The 24678-nt window shown below is 34.3% G+C and overlaps 2 protein-coding genes and 1 long non-coding RNA gene across 3 annotated transcripts in view; 1 reads left to right on the top strand and 2 right to left on the bottom strand.

Annotated features, from left to right (window-relative positions):
• Positions 1 to 24678, bottom strand: part of LOC120421493 (cardioacceleratory peptide receptor-like) — a 179018-nt gene that overhangs the window by 8277 nt on the left and 146063 nt on the right. Inside the window, exon 4 of the mRNA XM_039584712.2 lies at positions 1364 to 1499. Coding sequence (XP_039440646.1) covers positions 1364 to 1499 — 136 coding nt within the window. The remainder of the gene's footprint in view (positions 1 to 1363; positions 1500 to 24678) is intronic.
• Positions 2061 to 4912, top strand: LOC120421492 (toll-like receptor 3). The gene is made up of 2 exons (XM_039584711.2): positions 2061 to 2169; positions 2624 to 4912. The coding sequence occupies exons 1-2, from the start codon at positions 2150 to 2152 to the stop codon at positions 4731 to 4733; spliced, it is 2130 nt and encodes a 709-aa protein (XP_039440645.1). The 5' UTR covers positions 2061 to 2149; the 3' UTR covers positions 4734 to 4912.
• Positions 19238 to 24163, bottom strand: LOC120421494 (uncharacterized). Its single transcript, XR_005605990.2, has 3 exons — positions 23937 to 24163; positions 23513 to 23604; positions 19238 to 19952 (listed from the first exon to the last, which is right to left on the bottom strand). It is a non-coding gene; the product is annotated as an uncharacterized LOC120421494 (long non-coding RNA).

The following is a 24678-nucleotide window of genomic DNA, read 5'->3' as shown; positions in this document are numbered from 1 at the left end:
TATAGGATTTAAAAAAAAACTCTCGAAATGAAAGTTGAAGTTTCAACCAATGCTTAAACATTTCATTGAAAAAAGTGTTTAAAAAAGCATTTTACAAAAGTCCGGTTGTTTTCTATTCGTTTGTTTTAATAATATCAAAGTAGAATGGTTTTTACATACAAGTTTCACACAATTTTGGAGGCTGGATATATAAAATGGGTATGTAAATGTATGAAATTCTGCATTTCGAGAATTGATTTTCTGATCGATTTTTTGAAAAAAAAACAAAAGTACACGATAAAAACCACTTTTTTAACTTTTCATCACTAAAAGCTGAATTTACAAAAAAAAAACATTTTTTAAATTTTTTGACATATTTTAGCGAATTAAAAAATACATCTTCTGAGCTATAGTGCGTGATGGTGCAAAACATAGTTAGAAAATATGATTTTTTGGAAATATCACGTTTTTTATAAATATCGAAAACCTGGACGAAAAGTTCATAAACATCATTTTTTGCAATTCCGTCGTGAAACTACTTACTTTTCCTGTCATTCTTGAACGACGAAATAGCCTACTTTTCTGTACCAAAAATAACAGAATCGAATAGCAACAATTTTCAAAATAAATGCTGAAAAGTTCTACTTTTCAGCACTGAAATGGTGAAACAAGTGAAACAAGTGCTGAAAAGTTGAACTTTTCAGCACATGTTTCGAAAAGTAACACTTTTCAACATTTTTTTGATTTAAACGATTTATTGACAAAATACATGAAAATTCGACTTAAAATTTCACTCAATGGGTGTTTTTCGAAATTGCAAAAAATGTTGTATGGAACTCGTTGCAAAACTTGATTTTTTCAGCACTCGTCGTATTTATCCAACTCGGTGAACCTCGTTGGATAAATGTACGACTCGTGCTGAAAAAATCCTCTTTTTGCAACTTGTTGCATAAACTACTATTTTGATGTCAAATCAAATTTGCAACCGTTTTCAAGTTATAGCTTTACAGTTTTTTTGTTTTTATTTTTGTTGCAATTCAAAATAAATCTTGAAAAAAAGTACCACTGAAAAATATTTTTGGAAAGCTGAAAAAAAAATCCTTCAAATTTCTCTTTGAGACTTTGAATATTAGGCAATTAGTTTCTGAGATACAGCCTCACGAAGAATTTGAATCGATGAAAAATATTTGTTTAAAGTGTTACTTAATTAGCCTGTAATTTTCAACAGGCGATTAGTCGGAAACCATTGGTCCGATTTTCAATTTTAAAATAGGAAATTTTATTAAAATATTAAATCAATAATTTGGTTTGAACTGATACTAGGAAAAATATTTTTTTGTAGACCTTGATTTCAAAGTGATATAATTGAAAGTGTTTTACTTACCGGCTATCGCCAGCTGCTTGATGAAGAAGTTCATCCGAGATTTCCGATTTTTGTTCATAAAGAGCGTTACTAACACAGCCAGGTTGCCTAGTACGATAACTATAAATAAAATCCATAATACTGCAAATTGCTCAGTCTGAAATGGGAAAAGATGTACATAAATTGATTAGTTATTTAACGTATTCGAGTTTTTTGGTTTGAAATCGTTCGTGCATTTTCGATAATTGTTGTAAAGTTTATAGCTTCAAAATAAATCAAAATTTAATACAATCTCACATCATTGATTCTTTATCTTCATCCAGTTTGGTTTGTTTGCCCAAAACATTTGCTAGAAGATGTTTACTAAAGACTTCCCCGGCAGGCTTGATTTTGCGACGACATTTGAAGCCCGGCATCAGTGGAGTATGAACAACAAACATTGCTGCGGCTTGCATGTATGTTGTACATAAGAGCCTCTTCCATGAATTTCCATCCGCGTTTCCGTTGATAAGATTACCATGCTGCTGCAGCTATTTATATATGAATGAAATTGTATCATATGCTCCAGACTGTAATACGCTTTCAAAAAGACCTAAGTTTACTGTTAGTATCGATACAATTAAATGATTTTTTTTTAACTTGAGGCTCATATTGAATTTAAATTTCAGGTACATATAGGCCCTCTTCAAAGGTGAATATATTTTGCGATGCTTTTAGAAAGCCCTCCTTTCCGATAGATTTAGTTCTTCTGGAGCAGTGGTTTGAAAAACACGCCTAAGTAGATTTCGCACACATTTTGTTGTGATCATGTGGTTTATGCTGTTGAGGTAGGTTTACTCTTGTGGTAACGTATGGAACTTAGGAAAAAACTACGAGAATGTTTAAAAAATGTGTTATCATATTGAGACACTTTTGAATGGTTTAGTTTTGTTTGCGTTCTAGTTTCTAAGCTTACATGGTTGTAACTTTTACCAGAGTCAGATTTAATTGTATGAAATGAAAATAGTCAAATTCTCTTAATGGTCTTGATTTTATTTTGGTTATCATTGTCGATTACGTTTGATATTAACTGTCAAATTGTATGCGTTAGAACCTTTTTTGAAACTTGTTTTTATGAGAACATTTTTAGTTTTTGATGCAATTTTTTCAGTTTTCGAAAAAAATATTTTAAATAGACATTTTTATGTGTCAAACGAAACAAGAGCTATTCAAATCGATCAACATAATATCAAACACTAGTTTCAATAATAAATTTCTCGAAATTATGCACTCCTTTTTCAGATGCACGCTCCTCTTGGCGCTCGCCGGGACCGGCACCTTCGTCCACGCCCTCACGGCCAGCTGTAGCGAGGGCAACGGTGGCTACTACGACAACTCCCGGAACTGCACCTTTCGAAACGTGATCGTCGACGACGTCGCCACGACCGTCACCTTCAGCAGCGGCAGCGGCTACCGGTACAACACGCCGTACCACTTCCGGTTTGTCGACTCGAAGTTGATCGAAGTTCCGCGGAAGATTTTCGACTCGTACTCCACGGTCCAACTGCTGGGCGTGGCCGAGTGCAGCATCGAAAGCATCAGCCGGTACACGTTCGAGAAGGCTTCGTCGTTGCTTTTGCTGAATTTGTCCACCAACAGTTTGCAGGAGGTTAAGAATTATGTGTTCACGGGTGCGTCCAGTTTGAACCACTTGGATTTGAGCAACAACAACATCAGCGTGATTGAGGAGAAGGCTTTTGCTAATTTGTACGAGCTGACATCACTGTTTTTGGCGGGGAATTCGTTGAAAGCTTTGGAAGAGGCGGTTTTTGCCCCACTTACGAAGCTGCGGAAAATTAGCATGGCGAGGAATCAGCTGCAGATTTTGTCAAACGAACTGTTTCTCCATAATACTGCTCTCACGATGGTGTTTTTGCAAAATAATCAACTAGTAATGCTGGAAAAAGATATGTTCCAGAATGTTGAGGGTTTGGAATATTTGTGGTTAAAAAACAATAATCTAACTTCATTAGAATTCAACGACTTGAATGTGAAAATTATTGGCGTAACGAACAATCAGTTGAAGAAAATCAAGCTAAATCCTAGCGTTCAACAGCTGTTTGCATCGAACAACAGCATCTCGACGATAGAAGCTGATGATTTTGCTAAGCTGAAGATTAAAAGTCTAGACTTGGCATGGAACAATCTAACCTCACTGGATTCAATTAGCCAAATAACGGCGGTGGAGCTTATGGACTTGTCCCATAATGCGCTTGGTCCACTCAAGTTGACCAGCTTCGCAAAGCTAACAAATCTGATTGATTTGAACTTGGAAGATACGAAGATTTCCAACTTGCAGCATGGTACTTTTTCCCAGCTATCATCCCTCAAACGGCTCGACATTTCGTACAATAAGTTGAATCGAATCGATGTCGATATTTTCACCTCTTCACACCACCTTGAAGAACTGTACATCGATGGCAATCGCCTAAAGGAGTTCAGCTACCAGGAAATTCAAAAGATTTTCCCCCAGATGAACAAAATTAGCATCGCTGACAATTACTGGAACTGCACGTTCCTCACGAAAATGATTCGCAGTTTGAACACCCAGACGATTGTGGTCGGAGGATTTAAATCAGAGTCCCTTATCGCAGACAAAACCAACGTCAAGGGAATCTACTGTACGGACGATACAAACCCCCTGAACGAGTGGAACACCACCTTGAAGCACCTGGACAAGTATTTGAACAACTCCGAGCCAATCGTAGACACCACCGAAATCAAGCAAATTATGCAAAATGCAATCGACGACATCGAGAAATTTAACGAGCAAAAAATGGCACTCGCCAACACTTCTGAAAAACTCGAGGGAGAAATACTGGATCTAACGAAAAAACAATTGGCCCTGGAAAATGACCTCATTCAGGTGAAGCAAACGATTCTGGACGTTAAACTGTCCCAGCTGCAAAATGCAACCACCAACGACACCTTCGTCTCCGGTGATTTGAAACGAATGATGACCGAACTAAACGTTTTAACGGAGACCAAGTTCAACCTCACAAGCCAAAAGCTAGAGCTAAAAATCTACGAACAGTCGTTCAAAATCGATAAATTCATGGACAAAATCAACGAAAACGCCGAAAAACTCCTCATCCTGCGCAAACAACTCGATCAAGCGGCGAATCCCGCCTTTGCAAGCTACAATCCCGTCATGTTCCAAGGGCTCAAGTCCGAACCCTCCACTGCCGGCTCTTCCCACACCCTCACCATAGTGATTATGGGCACTCTAATCGTCTTACTCGTGGCTGCACTGGCGGTTTTGTATCGGAAATCACGCCGGGTTACACTGCGCGGTAAAAGTTGTTACAGCACTTCGAACACGCTCGCCACCATGATGGACAACGATATCTAGAACGCAGGCAGTTGACGCAGTTTGCACACTTCCGCTGCTATTTTGATAAGGATTGTGAGTGATAAATTGAGAGCTGAAGCATCAATGCCGCATTACTAGTTTGTGGCTTATCACAGAACAACAGTTTATGATTTGATTTACTTTGTTGCATTACTCTTGTGAATAAAGATTTGATTTTACTTTTTCATTCTTTTTTAAGAACATCAGTTAAAGTTATGAGTAACGATTGGGACTTTAGAAAAAAATAAGTTCGTGGAAAAAATCCAATGTTTTTAATTGACGTTCATCACTGAAACTGAATTCCCAAACTCGAGCTTAGAATGGTTCGTATTCTGGTACCGGAGTTTGAACAATTTGTGATTTTTGAAAAACAAAAATCTAAATTTTGTCAGAGTGCATTGTTTCCAAATCATAAGAATTATTTTTTTTTGTAAAAAAGCCAACTCACACGAAACCGGGAAAAGTTGCCCCGACCCCTCTTCGATTTGCGTGAAACGTTGTCCTTAGCGGTAACTTTTATCCCTGATCACGAATCTGAGGTCCGTTTTTTGATATCTCGTGACGGAGGGGCGTTACGACCCCATCCGTTTTTGAACATGCAATAAAAGATGTGTTTTTCAATCATTTGCAGCCTGAAACGGTGATGAGATAGAAATTTGGTGTCAAAACAGACTTTTATGTAAAATTGGACGCCCGATTTGATGGCGTACTAAAAATTTCGAAAAAACGTATTTTTCATCGAAAAAAAAAACACTAAAAAAGTTTTAAAAACTCTGCCATTTTCCGTTACTCGACTGTAAATTTTTTTGGAACATGTCGTTTTAAGGAAAATTTAATGTACTTATCGAATCTACATGGATCCAAACGGGTCATTTTTCATTTAGAACTAAATTTTTCATTATACAATTTTGTTGTTTTTCAAACTTTGCTGGGTTATTTTTTAGAGTGTAACAATGGTCTAAAAAGTTGTAGAGCAGACAATTACAACAATGTTGATATATAAACATCAGGAGTTTGCTTGGAAACATCACGAGTTATCGTGATTTTACGAAAAAAAGTTTTGAAAAAGTTTGTCGTCGTTCATACGATACTATACATTGGAATTTCACAAAAAAAAATTAAAATGTATTTACTGAGCACAAACATTTAAAGTAGATAAGACTTCCCATTTTTTAAAAATTTTGAAGTTTTAGGAAAAAGTATTTTATTTGCCCCCTGATTTTATGGGCTGGTTTTAAAGAAGGGAGGGGGGGGACATCAACTTTGAAAAAAAGGGCTTTAGTTGGAAAATATTAATTGTTTTGCTACACAGCTAAAAAAGCAGTAATCCAGCTGCGTGTAAAAGGCCTGGGTGTAAAATAAATATTGCATTATTATATGCAATTTTATGTGATTTTACACCCTGAAATATATAGCCCATCAGTATGGGAAACCTACTCGACCGAAATGTCAAGCTCATATATGCGTTTATCCTTACAGCTTTTCATCAATCTGATGGTCGAGTGGGCTAAGGCGCCAGTCCTTACTGTTGGTGCTGGTTTTGAATCCCGTCGGTTGCAACTTTTTTTTGTGTTTGCAAAAAATGTACATGCACACCCAAACGGCGGTCGCATGATTGTGATGCATGGCGGCATGAAAGTATATCAGAATCTGCATGAAAACTGTCCTCATGCAATTTTTTGCGATATAGGGGTATGACATTTTTGCCCGTTACCGACAATTATCGACATTACCGACGGCTTTTTGGTTGTCTTTCACAAAAAAAAACCTTAACAGAACGAGGATTGAACCACCAACTTCTTGGTTATTGATCCGACACGCTACCACCGCGCCATGGACGCTTGATGAAAAGCAGGGGGTAGCGAAGAAGCCGCCATCTTGAAGTTCAGATAACAAACACTCAGAATCAGTATTATTCATATTACTTTGGTAACACGAAGTGTGTTATCCTGGTTAAACTCAAAAGTCTCATGCAAATGTGTAAAACCAAACTGAAAAATGTGTAATGGCGATTCACAGTGTACGGGCGCACTGTTTGATCGACCAAAAGAAAAAAAAGCAAAAAAAGGTAAACAGAAAAATCCCTTTTTTCGATATGAATTTTCAGCCAATATTGGGATGGAATCTCCAAGGATATGATAAAATTTGCCATCAGCAACACAATTCACGTGTTTTTTCAGGTATATAACGTTTGAATTGCGGGAAATTTGAAAATCAAAAACCCAAACAATGATTTGTTATGGGCTACCATTTGACAGCTAGTGCTTTTGTTGTGGGCTCTCATTTGACAACCGTGCTAATGCTAATGTCGACTGTTGTCAGTTTGCTTTGGTCGGAATAGGGTTGCCATCCCCCCGATGAAAAGTGAGTGAAAGAGCACATATGTGTTGGCGAGAAATGCAGATCGCTGAAATGTTTACACGCGGGCAAAAATTATCTAGGGGCTTGCTGCAAAAAATGTTATAAAATGTGACATTTTCTGCAGCAAATCCACTGTTGCAGATTTTGAGATATATTTTTCCTTTGGGTGCAGTGTGTAATATTAAGTGTTTATTTTGACAAAGGTGATGTAAATGCTTTTGCATGCGATTTTACCATCGGATTTTTTGCTGTGTAGTTTTCGTACAGATAAGTGAGATCCGACGTAAAAAGTACATAAATATCACTTACGACCATTTACATAAGTTAAATTTTCGATCCTTTCGACTCGTTTGAAAGGTCTTTTGATTACCTCTAACATGATGATATTTATTTATCTAAATTTATCCAACATCCGGATATATGCGAAACACTATTTTATACATAACTTTTGAACAACTTATCGAAACCAATTTTTTTAGCTCGACTTATGGGACCCTAAACTGAGTTGAATGCGGCCGATTTGGCCTTAATCGGTTTAGTCAGTGCTGAGAAAACTGAGTGACAATTTTGGTAACACACAGATACAAATATACACTGACAGACAGATATTTGTTAAGATTTCGATTCTGAGTCAACCGGTAAACATAAAGGTGGATCTACGAGTTTTATTGAAAAATTTCATTTTTAGAGCAGGATTATAACCTTACTTCAGCGTGAAAGACAAAAAAAACGAGCTTAAAAAAATCAGCTATTTTGGTCAAATATTTTATTTTAATTTTGATAGCGAGACAAAAAAGCCACTGCTCTTTTTTGCATCGATCACAGGAGAAGAATACATAGATTGGTAGACATTATTATCGATTTTTTAATCGGATTATTATTCAAAATTAATTAATGCATTCAATCGAACAATTTATTTATTCATTTCGCTTAAAAGATTCAAAAAAGACAGACAACCATTGAAATCAATTATAGTTATTTTATTTTAATTTAAATTCAAATGACATGATTGATTTCCTTTTCATAACAATGGATTCAGCAAATGCGAAATTTACCTGCAACCAAAATCACATTAAACTCAAAGTGAGATAACAAATAAATATCAAATCACTGCTTTTTCACCTATTTTTTCCAACACCATCTGAACAAGGTGCTGGCGCACTTGATGTGCAAAGCACCTTTCCACCATTAATTAAATTGCATTCAACAAACATAATTAATCAGCCCACAATTAACACGAGAAAAAATAATTGCACGTGTACGTGTGTTTCTGTTAGGTTCTTGGATGAAGCATTTTTGTTGTTTAGAGGAGCTTGGACTCTGCTTGATGTTGTTAAATGAAAAGTTTTTTTTTTATTCTGAAACATTCAACAATTACAATAACAAAACACTTTGATTTATTTTTGTTAAATAGCAAAATGCACCTTAAATCAATTAATTTCAATAAACTCTTCATTGCATGAAGTGGTAGCAATCAAGCCAAGTGAAATGTATAGTTCAACGTGTGAATGGGACAAATTAATTCTAACTATAGGCTGTATTGAAAAGAAGCTTTACCACAGGAAGGCAAAAAGCGTCGAAAAAACATTTAATTACATTCAGTATGAGCTTCCCAAGTACCATTTAGGCAAACTGCTCCAACTCCCAAGAGTGGAGTGCGCACTTGTGAGTCCCTTAATCAATTTAGCCTCATGAATAATTAATTAATCGAATCAAAATTCCAGCGCAGCATCACCAGCACACCGTTGCACAAAACTGTCGGGGTCTCTTTGAATGTGGTTTGGGCCCAAATGTGGCAAATATTAGTTAACAGCCGTATTACAACCCGGCTTTGGTATCAGTGGCACGAGTTGCCACCTTTCCTTCTTGGTCGGGGGACGTCCATAAATGATGCTAGTTAAGGGATTTTCTCAAAACTTTGTATATAATGTTCACAATTAAAACCAGTTTCAATGCAAAAAGCTACAATACGTAATTTAAAGCCTGCCTTTACGAGTTGAGCTGAACCCAAAAAAGGTCCCCATCGCCAATGTACTTGGGCAACCCTAGCCTATCGGCGGCTAATGCAAACGGTAATGGCCCATCAATTAATTGGTAATAAATATATAATTTAGAGTTCCATGTTGGTTCGGAGTGAAAATCAATGTTTATGTCACGCTGCAGCGCTGTAAATGGACCGTCAACTTGGCTTGGTTTTGCAAAACGTTTTCACTCCAGCGGCGTGAAGCCGTGGAAGTCCCTAAAACAGTGCTAACCGCAGTCACTAGCTGCTGGTGATGCTGTTTAGCCATAATTTCTTGGACCGCACACACTAACGCGTACATTTTTTTGCGCAAAGATTTTTGCCCGCACCTAATTGGGAAGCGAGAAAAACATATGCTTTTGCTATGCTCTCCACCGTGCGACGGAATTGGCCAGCCCACTTGTGAGGGGAGGCTCTTTACGAATTTGGAATGCTGCGGGTTTGGCGGGAAATCACGGCTGATGTCTCATTATGACGGCTTTGGGACTAAATGTGCGGAAGATTGTAAACTGATGTTTGATTTTTTTTTAATATCCGAGCTATGAGGAAATCCATTCAATTTCAATGCGTTGGGGTCATTCTGGGACAACTCAAAGAGATAATTTCCTGATTTACGTAAAGCTATCCCGGGCGGAAAGTGAGTTGTTGGATATAACTTCGAACTATCTTGGCTTGTTTATTCGCATCTTGCTGTAAACTCCTCGAGTTATGACGACTTTTGAAACCGACTGCGTATCATGGAAAGTATATTCCAAGATCATACTGCATTATCTACAGTTAATATTGAGGTGTTAGTGGTAGTTTTTTTAGACTTAGCAAAAATTTCGAAAATTTTATTTTTTCCAAAATTTTACCCGAACATCATGAAATGATTATTTTGACTTTATTTCAAATTTATGCTGGACTTAGAAAAATTAGCAGTCACTGACATAATTTTCGATTTCCGACACTTAGAATAATTTTCATGACCTGATATTTTAAAGTTTGATTTTATTTATGCTGGACTTTTTGCGTATATTTTCAATGTGTCAGCATTTTTTTGGGACTTAGAAAATTTTTGGGCGTTTGGAAACATGATAAATTATTTTGATGTTTATTTTTGCTTTGAACCAAAATTTCGGAAAAATCGACGAAATTACAGGAAATTTTTGTCCGATTTTTACAAAAACATCAGTTTGTTCCTAAAATAATGTCCCTAACAAAACGTCTTCATTGAAATTTTGAAATTCGAAAGTCGGTTTTTAATAATTATTGATATACCCCCTACAAAAATCGTTCCGGTACTTAGAAAATTTACGGGATCCATATCACGACAAGATTTTTGGTAGAATTTATTTGATATTTTGGACTTAGCAAAATTATGGCTTTCGGCCAGTAAAATATTTTCAACACTTAAAAATTTTTCGAGATGGGGAAACCAAAAAAAAAATTTCGGACTTAGAAAATTTTTGGGAGTTTGGAAACATGACAAATTATTTTGATGTTTATTTTTGCTTTGAACCAAAATTTCGGAAAAATCGTCGAAATTACAGGAAATTTTCGTCCGATTTTTACAAAAAACATCAGTTTGTTCCTAAAATAATGTCCCTAACAAAACGTCTTCATTGAAATTTTGAAATTCGAGAGTCGGTTTTTAATAATTATTGATATACCCCCTACAAAAATCGTTCCGGCACTTAGAAAATTTATGGGATCCGTATCACGACAAGATTTTTGGTAGAATTTATTAGATTTTCAGGACTTTGCGAAATTTTTGCTCTCATCCAGTTGAATATTTTTCAACATTTTGAAAAATTATTTTGATAAGAAACATTACCAGGCTTTTTGAAATTTTTTGTGGATTTTTGGACTTATGCAATTTTAGGAATATTTTCATAAACATTTATTTTTAATTAAAAAAAATGGAAATAGAGACTTTGGATTTTTCGTGATTTGGAAAATTATTGTGACATTTTGGCAATTCAACGCTTTCTCCACAATTTTTTAATGAGTTTTTAAAGTAAAATAATTTTTCAACTTTGAAAAATCTTGTTTTGATGTAAGTGCGTATATTCCTGCAATATTACTCATATTTGTGAAGAGGAAGAAGGGGGGGGGTCTGAATTGTGGCGGGGTGCATTAAAAACCAATAAAATTATTTTTGGGATCAAAATCTACTTTATGAACTTGATATGATTTTTGGAAGATTTCAGTTGTTTGCTACTATAAACTCAACTTGATGTGGCATTGTTGGTCAAATAAACTCCCCGGGCAGAAAGTCGCATCATGGGACGAACAAAAAAATAACTTGAGTTGTTTTTGATATCATGGCATGTTTGATATTTGTTCCAAAAACTCTTAAAATGCGCGCCGAAATCTATGTTCCTTTCTATGTTTGTAGACTTTTTATCATTAGTTGATAAATTTTCATTTTCTCATGATATTACCGGACTTAGAAAAAAATCGAAAGCCGAATTATTTTGGGACTTAGAAAAAAAATTTACCTCTTTATCATGAGATGATATAATTTTGTTTTATCATGTTTTTGCTGGACTTAGAAAAATTTCGAAAGCCAAATTATTTTGGGACTTAGAAAAAATTTCGAAATCTTTATCATGGGATGATATTATTTTGTTTTATCTTGATTTTGCTGGACTTAGCAGAATTTCGAAAGCCAAATTATTTTGGGACTTAGAAAAAATTTCGACTTCTTTATCATGAGATGATATTTTCTAGTTTTATCTTGTTTTTGTTGGACTTAGCAAAATTTTCACTCCTCGACAAAATTTCACTTTTCCGACACTTAGAATGTTTTTGAAAACCCTGGATTATGAGATGATTTATAAAATTATTTTTTTTTTCAGGCGGGACTTACCTAAAATGGCAGTTTTGTTAATGGACATTTTTATTGAGTTTTTTTTTACTTTAATTTACTTTAAATACACTAGTTAAACTAATCACATTGAAAAGTATTTTACCGCATATAAAATTTCATCGCAAAGCGCAAAAATGAGCCCACGCGCTCGCTCACTCTCTCTTTTCTCTCTTCTTTCGTTCACTGCTCGCACGCAACGCGCGCGACCTGTCTTGACAGGAATCGGCAATCGGCAGACAGACAGCTTTTGCGTTCGTGGCGGGCTGGTTTGTTTACGTTTTCGCGCAGTAGTTTTCCGCGGATGAATTATAGTCCGCGAATCGCCGCGGGTTGTGAGTACGTTCTGTGGCCGAGGTAGTGTGTGTTCGTTCGTTCCGTGGTGTTCGAGACCGTGATATGTTGTGGTTAAGTGATTGTTTGTGTTTTTGTGGCTGGGGGGCGAAGAAAAAGTTTCGCTCCGTGTTGACGGGTGCAAGGAAAGTTTCGGCCAAGCCGCTGCCCCAGAAAAGTAATCCTCTTGCTCAAGATGCTGCTGTGGATTAACGAGGAAAGGATTTTGGCGGATTCGCCAGGACAAGGACAAGGGTTTGTTTACGTTTTTGGTGCAGTAGTTTTCCACTGATTAACAACAGCCTGCGAATCGCCGCGGGTTGTAAGTGCGTATTTTGGCCGTGGGAATGTGCGTTCGTTGGTGTCGTTTTATGTGAGAGTTGCGAAATGTTGTTATTTATGTGAAAGTTGATGTTTTTGCGGCTCTGTGGAAAAAAAATTACGTTAGCGAAATCCTCCTGCCTACATGCCGCTTTTCATCGTTCCTCCTCCTCCTCCTGCCGGTGATGTTAAGACGTGGATCAACGCCGGAATGATTTTGTCGATTTTGACAGTTTTCGGTGGAGGAAAACAGCAGTGTCGATTTGTTTTTGGTTTTTGTCGTCGCGTCATCAGAATCGCGATTTGTGGGGAAACCGTATTTGATCCGTGTGTTTTCGAGAGTGTGCGTGTGATTGTTTACGTTTCTGCATCATGGTGGTGATTGGGGACTGGACGTGACACTGTGACATAGTTTCGTTTTGGAGTGTCAGCGACAGAAGGATGAACCTTCCTCTTGTGATTCCGGAGGAGGTGATTCAATTGAGTGGCTCGAAAGCAGTTTCACGGAGGAGGATGAGTCCACCTGAAGCGGCTACAGATGTTGTTTCTACTAGTCAAGCCGACAAATATTTTTCGACGATTTTTAAAACTCAGATAAGTATTGCTTGTTTTCTTTTTCTTTGTTTACTATTGAATTTTTAATTATTCCATAAATTTTGTTTGAGAATTGATGCTTTGTGTTTTATTTTCTCTTACAGATCTACTAACGGGCATTTTCTGGACATTCGGCTTCTAGAGTTTTGTTTACTTTGACCAATCAGCTGCAAAAATGAATTGTGCTGCAATCATATGCTCTCTGGATGGATTGGATGAGGATTAACAAGGTATGTACGAGAATTATTATTTCAAAGTGAACCTATCACTTCAGTTTAGAAATTCTTTCAAACATTTCAATGTTTGTTTAGCAAAGTTCAGTTTTTCATTCTGTTATTTATGCTGATTTTGAATACACATTATTGACTTTTGACAGATTGATATAAAATTCTTAAAATAAATTATTTATTGATAAGGATTGCATATATTTTTTTGATTCTTTCCTTTAAAGACCATATTTTTGTTTATTTTTTTTTTGTTCGGGAATTTTATAAATTTAAATGTTTGTATAAGACCGAGCCACGTTGCCCAATTGTAACGCTTCCGCCTTGACAATATTTACAAATTTCTACACTTTCAAAAAGGTTTGCTAGAATTTCAGGAAAATTTTCAGCGGCCAATGCAAATAACGTCATGATTCGAATTCCCGGACGCTTCGAAACCCGGACACTTCATTTTGTTTTATCAATTATTTGAATATATGTTCGCATTATGAATGCCAAAACTGTGTTATTTGATGAACTCCAACATCAACATTCATTTAAAGTTTTTTTGAACGCTGTAGTTAATGCCAAAACAATTAAATACAATAAAATTATAAGTTTACCAAAAATGCGAAACATTTCACTTGAAATATTTCATAGGCGTTCGAAGCTCCGGGAAGGCAAAGCAGAAATTTATGGTTACGATTTCCTTAAATTCTAGCAAATTTTTATATAAACTATCGATTGTTTTGATGTTAACAGCTTATTTGAGACCTAAAGAATGCCATTCACTAACATTTCAGTCCAAATTTGTGCGATTCATAAGTAAAATCGAGTGTCCGGAATTCGAAGCAAAAGTGTCCGGATTTCGAAACAGCTTTTATCAGTGTCCGGGATTCGAAGCACAACAAGTCATCTTAATTTTGAAATTCTGATGAAAAAATGTTTGAAAAGACATATTTTGCATGCATTTTCTTGAAACTGACTGTTTATACTACATCCTGATGATATTTCTACATTTCCAACTTATTACATGATTTTTTGCCAGCTATAACAAAAATGATATGCTACTAAGTGTCCGGATTTCGAATCATGACGTTAAATTAGTGCATTATTGATTTGTTTAGTTCAATTGTACAGATTTTCGAAGCTTTTTCTTTGACTTGGCTTTACAAAAAGTTTGATTTGTTTTAATATTGTTAGTTGTATGCAATTTTGGATGTAATTTTTTGCTGCCCCCTGATTTTTCGGGCAAATTTCGAAGGGAGAAGTGACAAAAACTTTAAATAAAATTTGTACCAGCCTTACTTATTCACACTAAACTTTGAATTAATTCGAATTATACGGCAAATGATACAGTCATCCCACATATTCGGAACACCCACAAATTCGGAACACTTTTGTGATAATTTGTCAAAAGCATGCCAAATGCATCTTTTCTGTGTACCCTACTATTTTTAGGACCTTTATTTGGACATTCCTTTGCTATTTCATTAATATAAGTAGAACTTTTAAACAAAAAACTGCATTTCGAGACCATTTTATTCAGAGCAGCAAAACGCTGCTTCCAAATTGCCTGTTCCATAATTGTGGGATGTTATTGTGCCTCCCACAATTGTGGAACACCTGAATTTAACTGATATTTTCACAAAAAAAAGTTAGCAGACCATTCATAAAACATTACTAAGCATGAGTTTTATTGGTTTCAGAATGTGAAGTCACTTTTTTTTAAAATATGTACCCCAGGAGCGATAAAAAAGATTGTTTACATCGTAAGAAAAAAGTGTTCCGAATTTTTGGATTTCAAGGGTCAAAGTTTTTCTTCAAAAACTTGATATAAAATGTTAAAATTTGCAGTTGTTCAATAGATCGCAAAAACAGCTTTCAAATGAAGGTAAAAGCGAATCATTATGTTCAATTATCGATTTTCTATGATTTTTTGAACATTGGCCGATCTGTAAACTGTTCCGAATATGAGGGATGACTGTATACAAATATTTAAAAAAAATTTAGATAGTCATTATGTTTAGTCTTCCAGCAGTTTGTTTGCTAGAGTTTTTAATTTTAGGCTTATTAAATAAAAATAAATTTTACTTGAAAATCACATTATATCATTAAATTAATTTGTTTTATTAAAATACAATTGAAAAACAGTCTATATGAAACTTATATTTTCTTACTGTGTATTACGCTTTCTAAAGCCACCAAATTATTACAGAAAAAAAATATCTGGAAACATCACAACTTGTTATGAAACTTTTATGTTTTTGTATGATATTTTTCGCCCCATATTTTTCCAGGAAAAAAATGAACTGGTCGGGATAATTTTATGTTTATGGATGATATTTTTCCGCACCATAGCATGATAATTTGAAGTTTCCAACACGAACTTAAGTTGATAATTTTTTGATATGCGTAGAGTAAATTATGTTCGCGTTTATGTTTGATTAACTCTTAACTGGAAGTTAACAGGTACTTGACATGTTTGTGTTTTTGCGAACATGACAAGTTTTCAGGAAGATGTAACTTTCTGCCCGGGTCAACAAGATTTTTCGCAGATACGCCTCGAACAATTTATGTTCGTGGCCATGTTCGGTTATCTCTTAACCATACCCTGGGGTGAACTTGACTTGTTCGTGTTTTTACGAACATGGGTAGATTTTTCCAAGATGCAACTTTCTGCCCGGGTAACCGAACATGGCCACGAACATAAATTGTTCGAGGCGTATCTGCGAAAAATCTTGTTGAGTTTATTTGACCAACAATGCCACATCAAGTTGAGTTTATAGTAGCAAACAACTGAAATCTTCCAAAAATCATATCAAGTTCATAAAGTAGATTTTGATCCCAAAAATAATTTTATTGGTTTTTAATGCACCCCGCCACAATTCAGACCCCCCCCCCCCTTCTTCCTCTTCAGAAATATGAGTAATATTGCTGGAATATACGCACTTACATCAAAACAAGATTTTTCAAAGTTGAAAAATTATTTTACTTTAAAAACTCATTAAAAAATTGTGGAGAAAGCGTTGAATTGCCAAAATGTCACAATAATTTTCCAAATCACGAAAAATCCAAAGTCTCTATTTCCATTTTTTTTAATTAAAAATAAATGTTTATGAAAATATTCCTAAAATTGCATAAGTCCAAAAATCCACAAAAAATTTCAAAAAGCCTGGTAATGTTTCTTATCAAAATAATTTTTCAAAATGTTGAAAAATATTCAACTGGCTGAGAGCAAAAATTTCGCAAAGTCCTGAAAATCTAATAAATTCTACCAAAAATCTTGTCGTGATACGGATCCCGTAAATTTTCTAAGTGCCGGAACGATTTTTGTAGGGGGCATATCAATAATTATTAAAAACCGACTCTTGAATTTCAAAATTTCACTGAAGACGTTTTGTTAGGGAAATTATTTTAGGAACAAACTGATGTTTTTTTGTAAAAATCGGACGAAAATTTCCTGTAATTTCGACGATTTTTTCCGAAATTTTGGTTCAAAGCAAAAATAAACATCAAAATAATTTGTCATGTTTCCAAACTCCCAAAAATTTTCTAAGTCCCAAATTTTTTTTTGGTTTCCCCATCTCGAAAAATTTCTAAGTGTTGAAAATATTTTACTGGCCGAAAGCCATAATTTTGCTAAGTCCAAAAAATCAAATAAATTCTACCAAAAATCTTGTCGTGATATGGATCCCGTAAATTTTCTAAGTGCCGGAACGATTTTTGTAGGGGGTATACTTACTTTACTTTATCAGCAACAGGTCTATCGACCCAACGCTGAACTAATCGAAGATTTCCAGGATGCTCGATCTTGGGCCGCTCGTCTCCAGTCGCCTACAATGTTGGCCGCTCTTGCATCTTCGTCGACTGCACACAGCCAACGCGTACGAGGCCTTCCACGAAGTCGACGACCGCGTCCAGGTTCGCTGCTGAATATCGTTTTAGCCGCCCGCTCGTCCGACATTCTGGCTACATGTCCAGCCCACTTCAGCCTGTCGTGCTTGATGACTTTTACGATATCAGCATGTTTGTAGTCTTGGTACAGCTCGAAGTTCATGCGCCTGCGCCACCGGTCTCCTACTTGCTTGCCGCCGAAGATAGAACGCAGGATTCTCCGCTCAAAGACCCCAAGTGCTCTCTGGTCAGCCTCCTTTAGCGTCCACGACTCGTGACCGTAAAGAGCTACAGGGAGTATCAAGGTCCTGTACAGCGTGATTTTCGTAGGCGTCCTTAGACTGCGGGACCTTAGCTGGCTACGAAGACCGTAGAAGGCCCTGTTTGCAGCACTAATCCGCCGTTTCACTTCGCAGCTCACATCGTTGTCGCACGTCACGAGTGTACCAAGATATACAAATTCATCCACCACCTCATATCTTTCTCCATCTATTTCCACCTCCGAAACACCATCACCTGCACTGCCACGCGCTCTGCCAGCAACCAGATACTTGGTCTTGGCAGTGTTGATGGTCAGTCCGATCTTCGCAGCTTCCCGCTTGAAAGGGACGAACGCCTCCTCCACTGAACGACGGTCGATACCAATGATGTCGATGTCGTCAGCGTATCCAAGCAGCATGTGCGATTTAGTGATGAGTGTTCCGTTTCTTTGCACGCCTGCCCTTCGAGCAGCACCCTCCAACGCTATGATGAACAGTAAGTTCGAGAGAGCATCGCCCTGCTTCAATCCATCCAACGTAACGAAAGCTTCTGATGTCTCGTTAGCTATTCGCACGCTTGATTTTGCTCCGTCGAGAGTTGCACGAATCAGTCTTATTAGCTTCGCCGGAAAGCCGTGTTCTAGCATAATTTTCCAAAGTTCGTTTCTTTTGACTGAATCGTACGCCGCCTTGAAGTCGATGAACAAATGGTGTGTTCGCAGAGTGAACATCTGGTCCGTCGTTGACCGACCCGCTCGAAAACCGCACTGGTATTCGCCGACAAAGGTCTCGGTCAACGGTCTCAGCTTGCTCCACAGGATTCGGGATAGTACTTTGTACGCTGAGTTGAGGATTGTGATGCCTCGATAGTTGACACAATCGAGTCTTTGCCCTTTCTTGTAGATTGGGGTGATGAGCCCGTCTAACCAGTCGGTCGGAAGCTGTTCTTCGCACCAAATTCGCTGGACGATTTGGTGCAGAATCTCGATCATCCGCGCGCTCCCGTGCTTGAAAAGTTCGGCCGGAAGTCCGTCCTTTCCCGCGGATTTCGCGATCTTGAGCTCCTTTACAGCTTTTTCCACGTCCTCCAACGTAGGCGGGTCCACAGCTATTCCATCATCCTCAACGTTCATCCTGTCCTCGACGACTCCCTCTCGCATCTCACCGTTCAACAGCTGTTGAAAGTGCTCCTTCCACCTGGCCGCTACCGCTGTCTTATCTGTCAACAGGTTACCTTCCCTGTCGTTGCACATAACAGGGGAAGGCGTCGCTTTCTTTCTTACACCGTTGACAGTTGCATAAAACCTCCGCTTATCGTTCGCGTTGTATTGTACTTGAGCTTCGGCAAGTACTCTCTCGTCGTACTCCCGTTCTTTTCGGCGGTGGGTTCGTTTCTCAGCTCTTCGCAGCTCGCTGTATCGCTCACAGTTTCGGCGCGTACCCTTCACCAGCATACGCTTCCTGGCCTCGTTCTTCTCGTCCGTCACTCGCTGGCACTCCGCATCGAACCACCCTTTGGGTTTGCGTCCTCTGGTCGTGCCGATCACTTCGGTAGCCGTTGTGTTGACGATGCTTTGGAGGGCTCCCCATTGCTCGTCCAGGTTACCCGTAGGCGCGTCCTCGTTGATCCGCTCGTCGAGCTTCCGACTGTACTCTGCAGCAACGTCGCTCCCGCATAAAGTTTTACTATAAACCAACAGTAGATTTTATGGTTATCACACGATAAATTCTATGGTTATTTTTACCATGATTCTACAGTAGCCTTTATGTTTTTTCACCATAGAATATATCTTATTTTGGGAAATTACTATAAAAAAGGGGTATTGTTAGGCACAGTCACCATAAAAATTTCGACTTTTCCCCATACAAAAAAAAACCAAAAACTATATATTCTACCGTATTTTCATTGATGCCTTTTCCGTCCAAAAAATTACCCTGACCATAGAAAACATCATACATTTATAATAAAAACAGTAACCATTAGAATGGTTTGCACAGTAGATTCACAGTTCTTCATGGATTTTTCCATACTAAATAGTACGGTTTAAACTATATTCGTACATTGAAATAAATAATAACTACAGTATGATTCATTGTATTTATTTTGTTCTCTCCACTAAATTGTACTGTAAAACATATATTTATACATTGAAATTAATGGTCAATACGGTAAGTTTTATTGTATTTTTATAGTTTTTTTCGTAGATTTAAAAAAATTAGTACTTTTTTTCCGCGTCGTTTTCTTTCAATATTCTGCTTCAATCCGAACTTTCTGACGTTGTTCGAAATGTTTGTAGCCGGTACCGGAACTACTGCTTAGTACTTGGGATGAACTCTCGCGTATTTATGAAGCACAATCCTCAGTGGAATAGGCCCCTGTAAAAGAGAAACACACTAAATTAGACATAGGGAATATTTTCATATGTTTGTTTCGGTATAAATGCTATTAAATTAGCTGTTACTAAAACTCTAAAATTCTAAAATTCTAAAACTCTAAAATTCTAAAATTCTAAAATTCTAAAATTCTAAAATTCTAAAATTCTAAAATTCTAAAATTCTAAAATTCTAAAATTCTAAAATTCTAAAATTCTAAAATTCTAAAATTCTAAAATTCTAAAATTCTAAAATTCTAAAATTCTAAAATTCTAAAATTCTAAAATTCTAAAATTCTAAAATTCTAAAATTCTAAAATTCTAAAATTCTAAAATTCTAAAATTCTAAAATTCTAAAATTATAAATTCTAAATTCTAAAATTCTATAATTCTAAAATTCTAAAATTCTAAAATTCTAAAATTCTAAAATTCTAAAATTCTAAAATTCTAAAATTCTAAAATTCTAAAATTCTAAAATTCTAAAATTCTAAAATTCTAAAATTCTAAAATTCTAAAATTCTAAAATTCTAAAATTCTAAAATTCTAAAATTCTAAAATTCTAAAATTCTAAAATTCTAAAATTCTAAAATTCTAAAATTCTAAAATTCTAAAATTCTAAAATTCTAAAATTCTAAAATTCTAAAATTCTAAAATTCTAAAATTCTAAAATTCTAAAATTCTAAAATTCTAAAATTCTAAAATTCTAAAATTCTAAAATTCTAAAATTCTAAAATTCTAAAATTCTAAAATTCTAAATTTCTAAAATTCTAAAATTCTAAAATTCTAAATTTCTAAAATTCTAAAATTCTAAAATTCTAAAATTCTAAAATTCTAAAATTCTAAAATTCTAAAATTCTAAAATTCTAAAATTCTAAAATTCTAAAATTCTAAAATTCTAAAATTCTAAAATTCTAAAATTATAAATTCTAAATTCTAAAATTCTATAATTCTAAAATTCTAAAATTCTAAAATTCTAAAATTCTAAAATTCTAAAATTCTAAAATTCTAAAATTCTAAAATTCTAAAATTCTAAAATTCTAAAATTCTAAAATTCTAAAATTCTAAAATTCTAAAATTCTAAAATTCTAAAATTCTAAAATTCTAAAATTCTAAAATTCTAAAATTCTAAAATTCTAAAATTCTAAAATTCTAAAATTCTAAAATTCTAAAATTCTAAAATTCTAAAATTCTAAAATTCTAAATTCTAAAATTCTAAAATTCTAAAATTCTAAAATTCTAAAATTCTAAAATTCTAAAATTCTAAAATTCTAAAATTCTAAAATTCTAAAATTCTAAAATTCTAAAATTCTAAAATTCTAAAATTCTAAAATTCTAAAATTCTAAAATTCTAAAATTCTAAAATGTCTAAAATTCTAAAATTCTAAAATTCTAAAATTCTAAAATTCTAAAATTCTAAAATTCTAAAATTCTAAAATTCTAAAATTCTAAAATTCTAAAATTCTAAAATTCTAAAATTCTAAAATTCTAAAATTCTAAATTCTAAAATTCTAAATTCTAAATTCTAAATTCTAAATTCTTAAATTCTAAATTCTAAAATTCTAAAATTCTAAAATTCTAAAATTCTAAAATTCTTAATTCTTAAATTCTTAAATTCTAAAATTCTTAAATTCTAAAATTCTTAAATTCTAAAATTCTTAAATTCTAAAATTCTAAATTCTAAAATTCTAAATTCTAAATTCTAAAATTCTAAAATTCTAAATTTCTAAAATTCTAAATTCTAAAATTCTAAATTCTAAATTCTAAATTCTAAATTCTAAATTCTAAATTCTAAATTCTAAATTCTAAATTCTAAAATTCTAAATTCTAAAATTCTAAATTCTAAAATTCTAAATTCTAAATTCTAAATTCTAAAATTCTAAAATTCTAAATTCTAAAATTCTAAATTCTAAAATTCTAAATTCTAAATTCTAAATTCTAAATTCTAAATTCTAAATTCTAAATTCTAAATTCTAAATTCTAAATTCTAAAATTCTAAATTCTAAAATTCTAAATTCTAAAATTCTAAATTCTAAAATTCTAAATTCTAAAATTCTAAAATTCTAAATTCTAAAATTCTAAATTCTAAAATTCTAAATTCTAAATTCTAAATTCCTAATTTAATTCTTAAATTCTAAATTCCTAAATTCTAAATTCTAAATTCCTAAATTCTAAATTTTATTCTTAAATTCTAAAATTCTAAATTCCTAAATTCTAAATTCTAAATTCTAAATTCTAAAATTCTAAATTCTAATTTTAATTCTTAAATTCTTAAATTCTTAAATTCTTAAATTCTAAAATTCCTAAATTCTAAATTTCTAATTCTAATTCTAAATTCTAAATTCTAATTCAATTTCTAAATCTATTCTAAATTCTAAATTCTAAATTCCTAAATTCTAAATTCTAAATTCTAAATTCTAAATTCTAAATTCTAAATTCCTAATTTCTAATTCCTTAATTCCTAAATTTCTAAATTCTAAATTTCCTAAATTCCTTAAATTCTAAATTCTAAATTCCTAAATTCTAATATTCTAATTTCTAAATTCTAAATTTCCTAAATTCTAATAATTTCTAATTTCCTAATTTCCTAATTTCGTATTGTCCTAATTTCCTAATTTCCTAATTCCTAATTGCCCAATTTTCTTATTTCCTAATTTCCTAATTTCCTTATCTCCTAATTTCCTAATTTCCTATTTTCCTAATTTCCCAATTTCCTAATTTTCTTATTTCCTAATTTCCTAATTGCCCAATTTCCTAATTTCCGAATTTTCTAAATTTCCTAATTTCCGAATTTCCTTATTTCCTAATTTCCTAATTGCCCAATTTCCTAATTTCCGAATTTTCTAATTTCTAAATTTCCTTATTTCCGAATTTTCTAATTTTCGAATTTCCTAATATCCTAATTTCCTAATTTTCTTATTTCCTAATTTCCTAATTGCTCAATTTCCTATATTCCTAATCTCCTAATTTCCTAATTTCCTAATTGCCTAATTTTCTAATTTCCTGATTGTCTAATTTCCTAATTTCCGAATTTCTGAATTTCTCAATATCCGAATTTCCTAATTGCCTAATTTCCAAATTTCCTTATTTCCGAATTTCCGAATTGCCTTATTTCCGAATTGCCTAATTTCCGAATTTCCTAATTGCCTAATTTCCAAATTTCCAAATTTCCTTATTTCATAATTTCTTTATTTCCTTATTTCCTAATTTCCTAATTTCCAAATTTCCTTATTCCCTAATTTCCTAATTTCCTAATATCCTAATTGCCTAATTTCCTTCCAAGATTCAGCATTTTGAGATTCGGTCTGATGAGCAGCTCTATATGTTTACATTGAAAACAAAATTATATAAACATTTGTAATTATCAGTGGCATTCAAATTTGCAAATTCTATTATTTTATTTATTCATCAAAACAAATTTAACACAGGCACCGTGTCAATAAACGTCAAACGCTACTTTCTGTTTCTGTTATTTTCAGTTGCGTACCACTCAACAAAATTCTTTTCGTGACCTTTTCCTTGACCGTTGTTTGAACGTTCACCGTTGAGCATTAACACACAACTTACCTAACGATTTTCGCCTCCAGACGAAACGACCATCCTGAACAAATCCGGCCGGAAGTGTCCGCAGCAGGCGCCGGGCCTGGTAGAAGAAGTCCCTGTAAAAAAGAGGAACACACACAGTTTGTTCAGACCATTGCTCTCGCAAACTTGACCTTGACCATTCTCTTTTGAACATAACCAAACTTGTCCGCACCCTCAGCAAACGTCAAATCAAAACAAATTGCTGCCGGATCTTTCTCCGGATCTCTCCCGTAAAAGATCCGGCAACAATTTTGTATGGCTTGAAGTTTGCGGAGGGTACCAAAAAAAGGTAAACAAATCACTTTGTGCATCAGCCAATAGCTTGGGAAATTTGCCTGAAAATGCCTGCTGCTGTTGCGGGTGCGATTCCGCCCTCTCCAAGTTCAACAAAACTCCAAATACTCACCCAAATATGCGAAAATTCCGCCATCCCAGAGCCGTTCCGGTTCGGTCACCCGGTGTATTTGTTCCGAACGCCGGATGTTGTTCCTTCACGAGCACACGCGATTCGACTTGAGAATTTTTGATTTCAACTGCGCCACACAAACAGGATCAAACACGCGCGCGGGTGAAAAAAAAATGACAGCCTTGATGACAGCTCGATCAACTATGGTGTGTTCGTTAGGGGAGCGTCGCCCAGATTAGGTGTCATGGTGCGTTCGTTAGGGGAGCGTCGTGTTCGTTTTGTGATCCTTAATATTTTTTGCCGTTTCTATTATTGAATTAAAAATGTTTAAATGATTAAATGTTTAAATGTTTAAATGTTTAAATGTTTAAATGTTTAAATGTTTAAATGTTTAAATGTTTAAATGTTTAAATGTTTAAATGTTTAAATGTTTAAATGTTTAAATGTTTAAATGTTTAAATGTTTAAATGTTTAAATGTTTAAATGTTTAAATGTTTAAATGTTTAAATGTTTAAATGTTTAAATGTTTAAATGTTTAAATTTTTAAATGTTTAAATGTTTAAATGTTTAAATGTTTAAATGTTTAAATGTTTAAATGTTTAAATGTTTAAATGTTTAAATGTTTAAATGTTTAAATGTTTAAATGTTTAAATGTTTAAATGTTTAAATGTTTAAATGTTTAAATGTTTAAATGTTTAAATGTTTAAATGTTTAAATGTTTAAATGTTTAAATGTTTAAATG

Source organism: Culex pipiens, chromosome 3 (genome assembly GCF_016801865.2).
Source record: "Culex pipiens pallens isolate TS chromosome 3, TS_CPP_V2, whole genome shotgun sequence".
NCBI classification, from domain to species: Eukaryota; Metazoa; Arthropoda; class Insecta; order Diptera; family Culicidae; genus Culex; species Culex pipiens.
The sequence above is the reverse complement of the archived record's forward strand: the minus strand, read 5'-3'. Positions and strand labels throughout refer to the sequence as shown.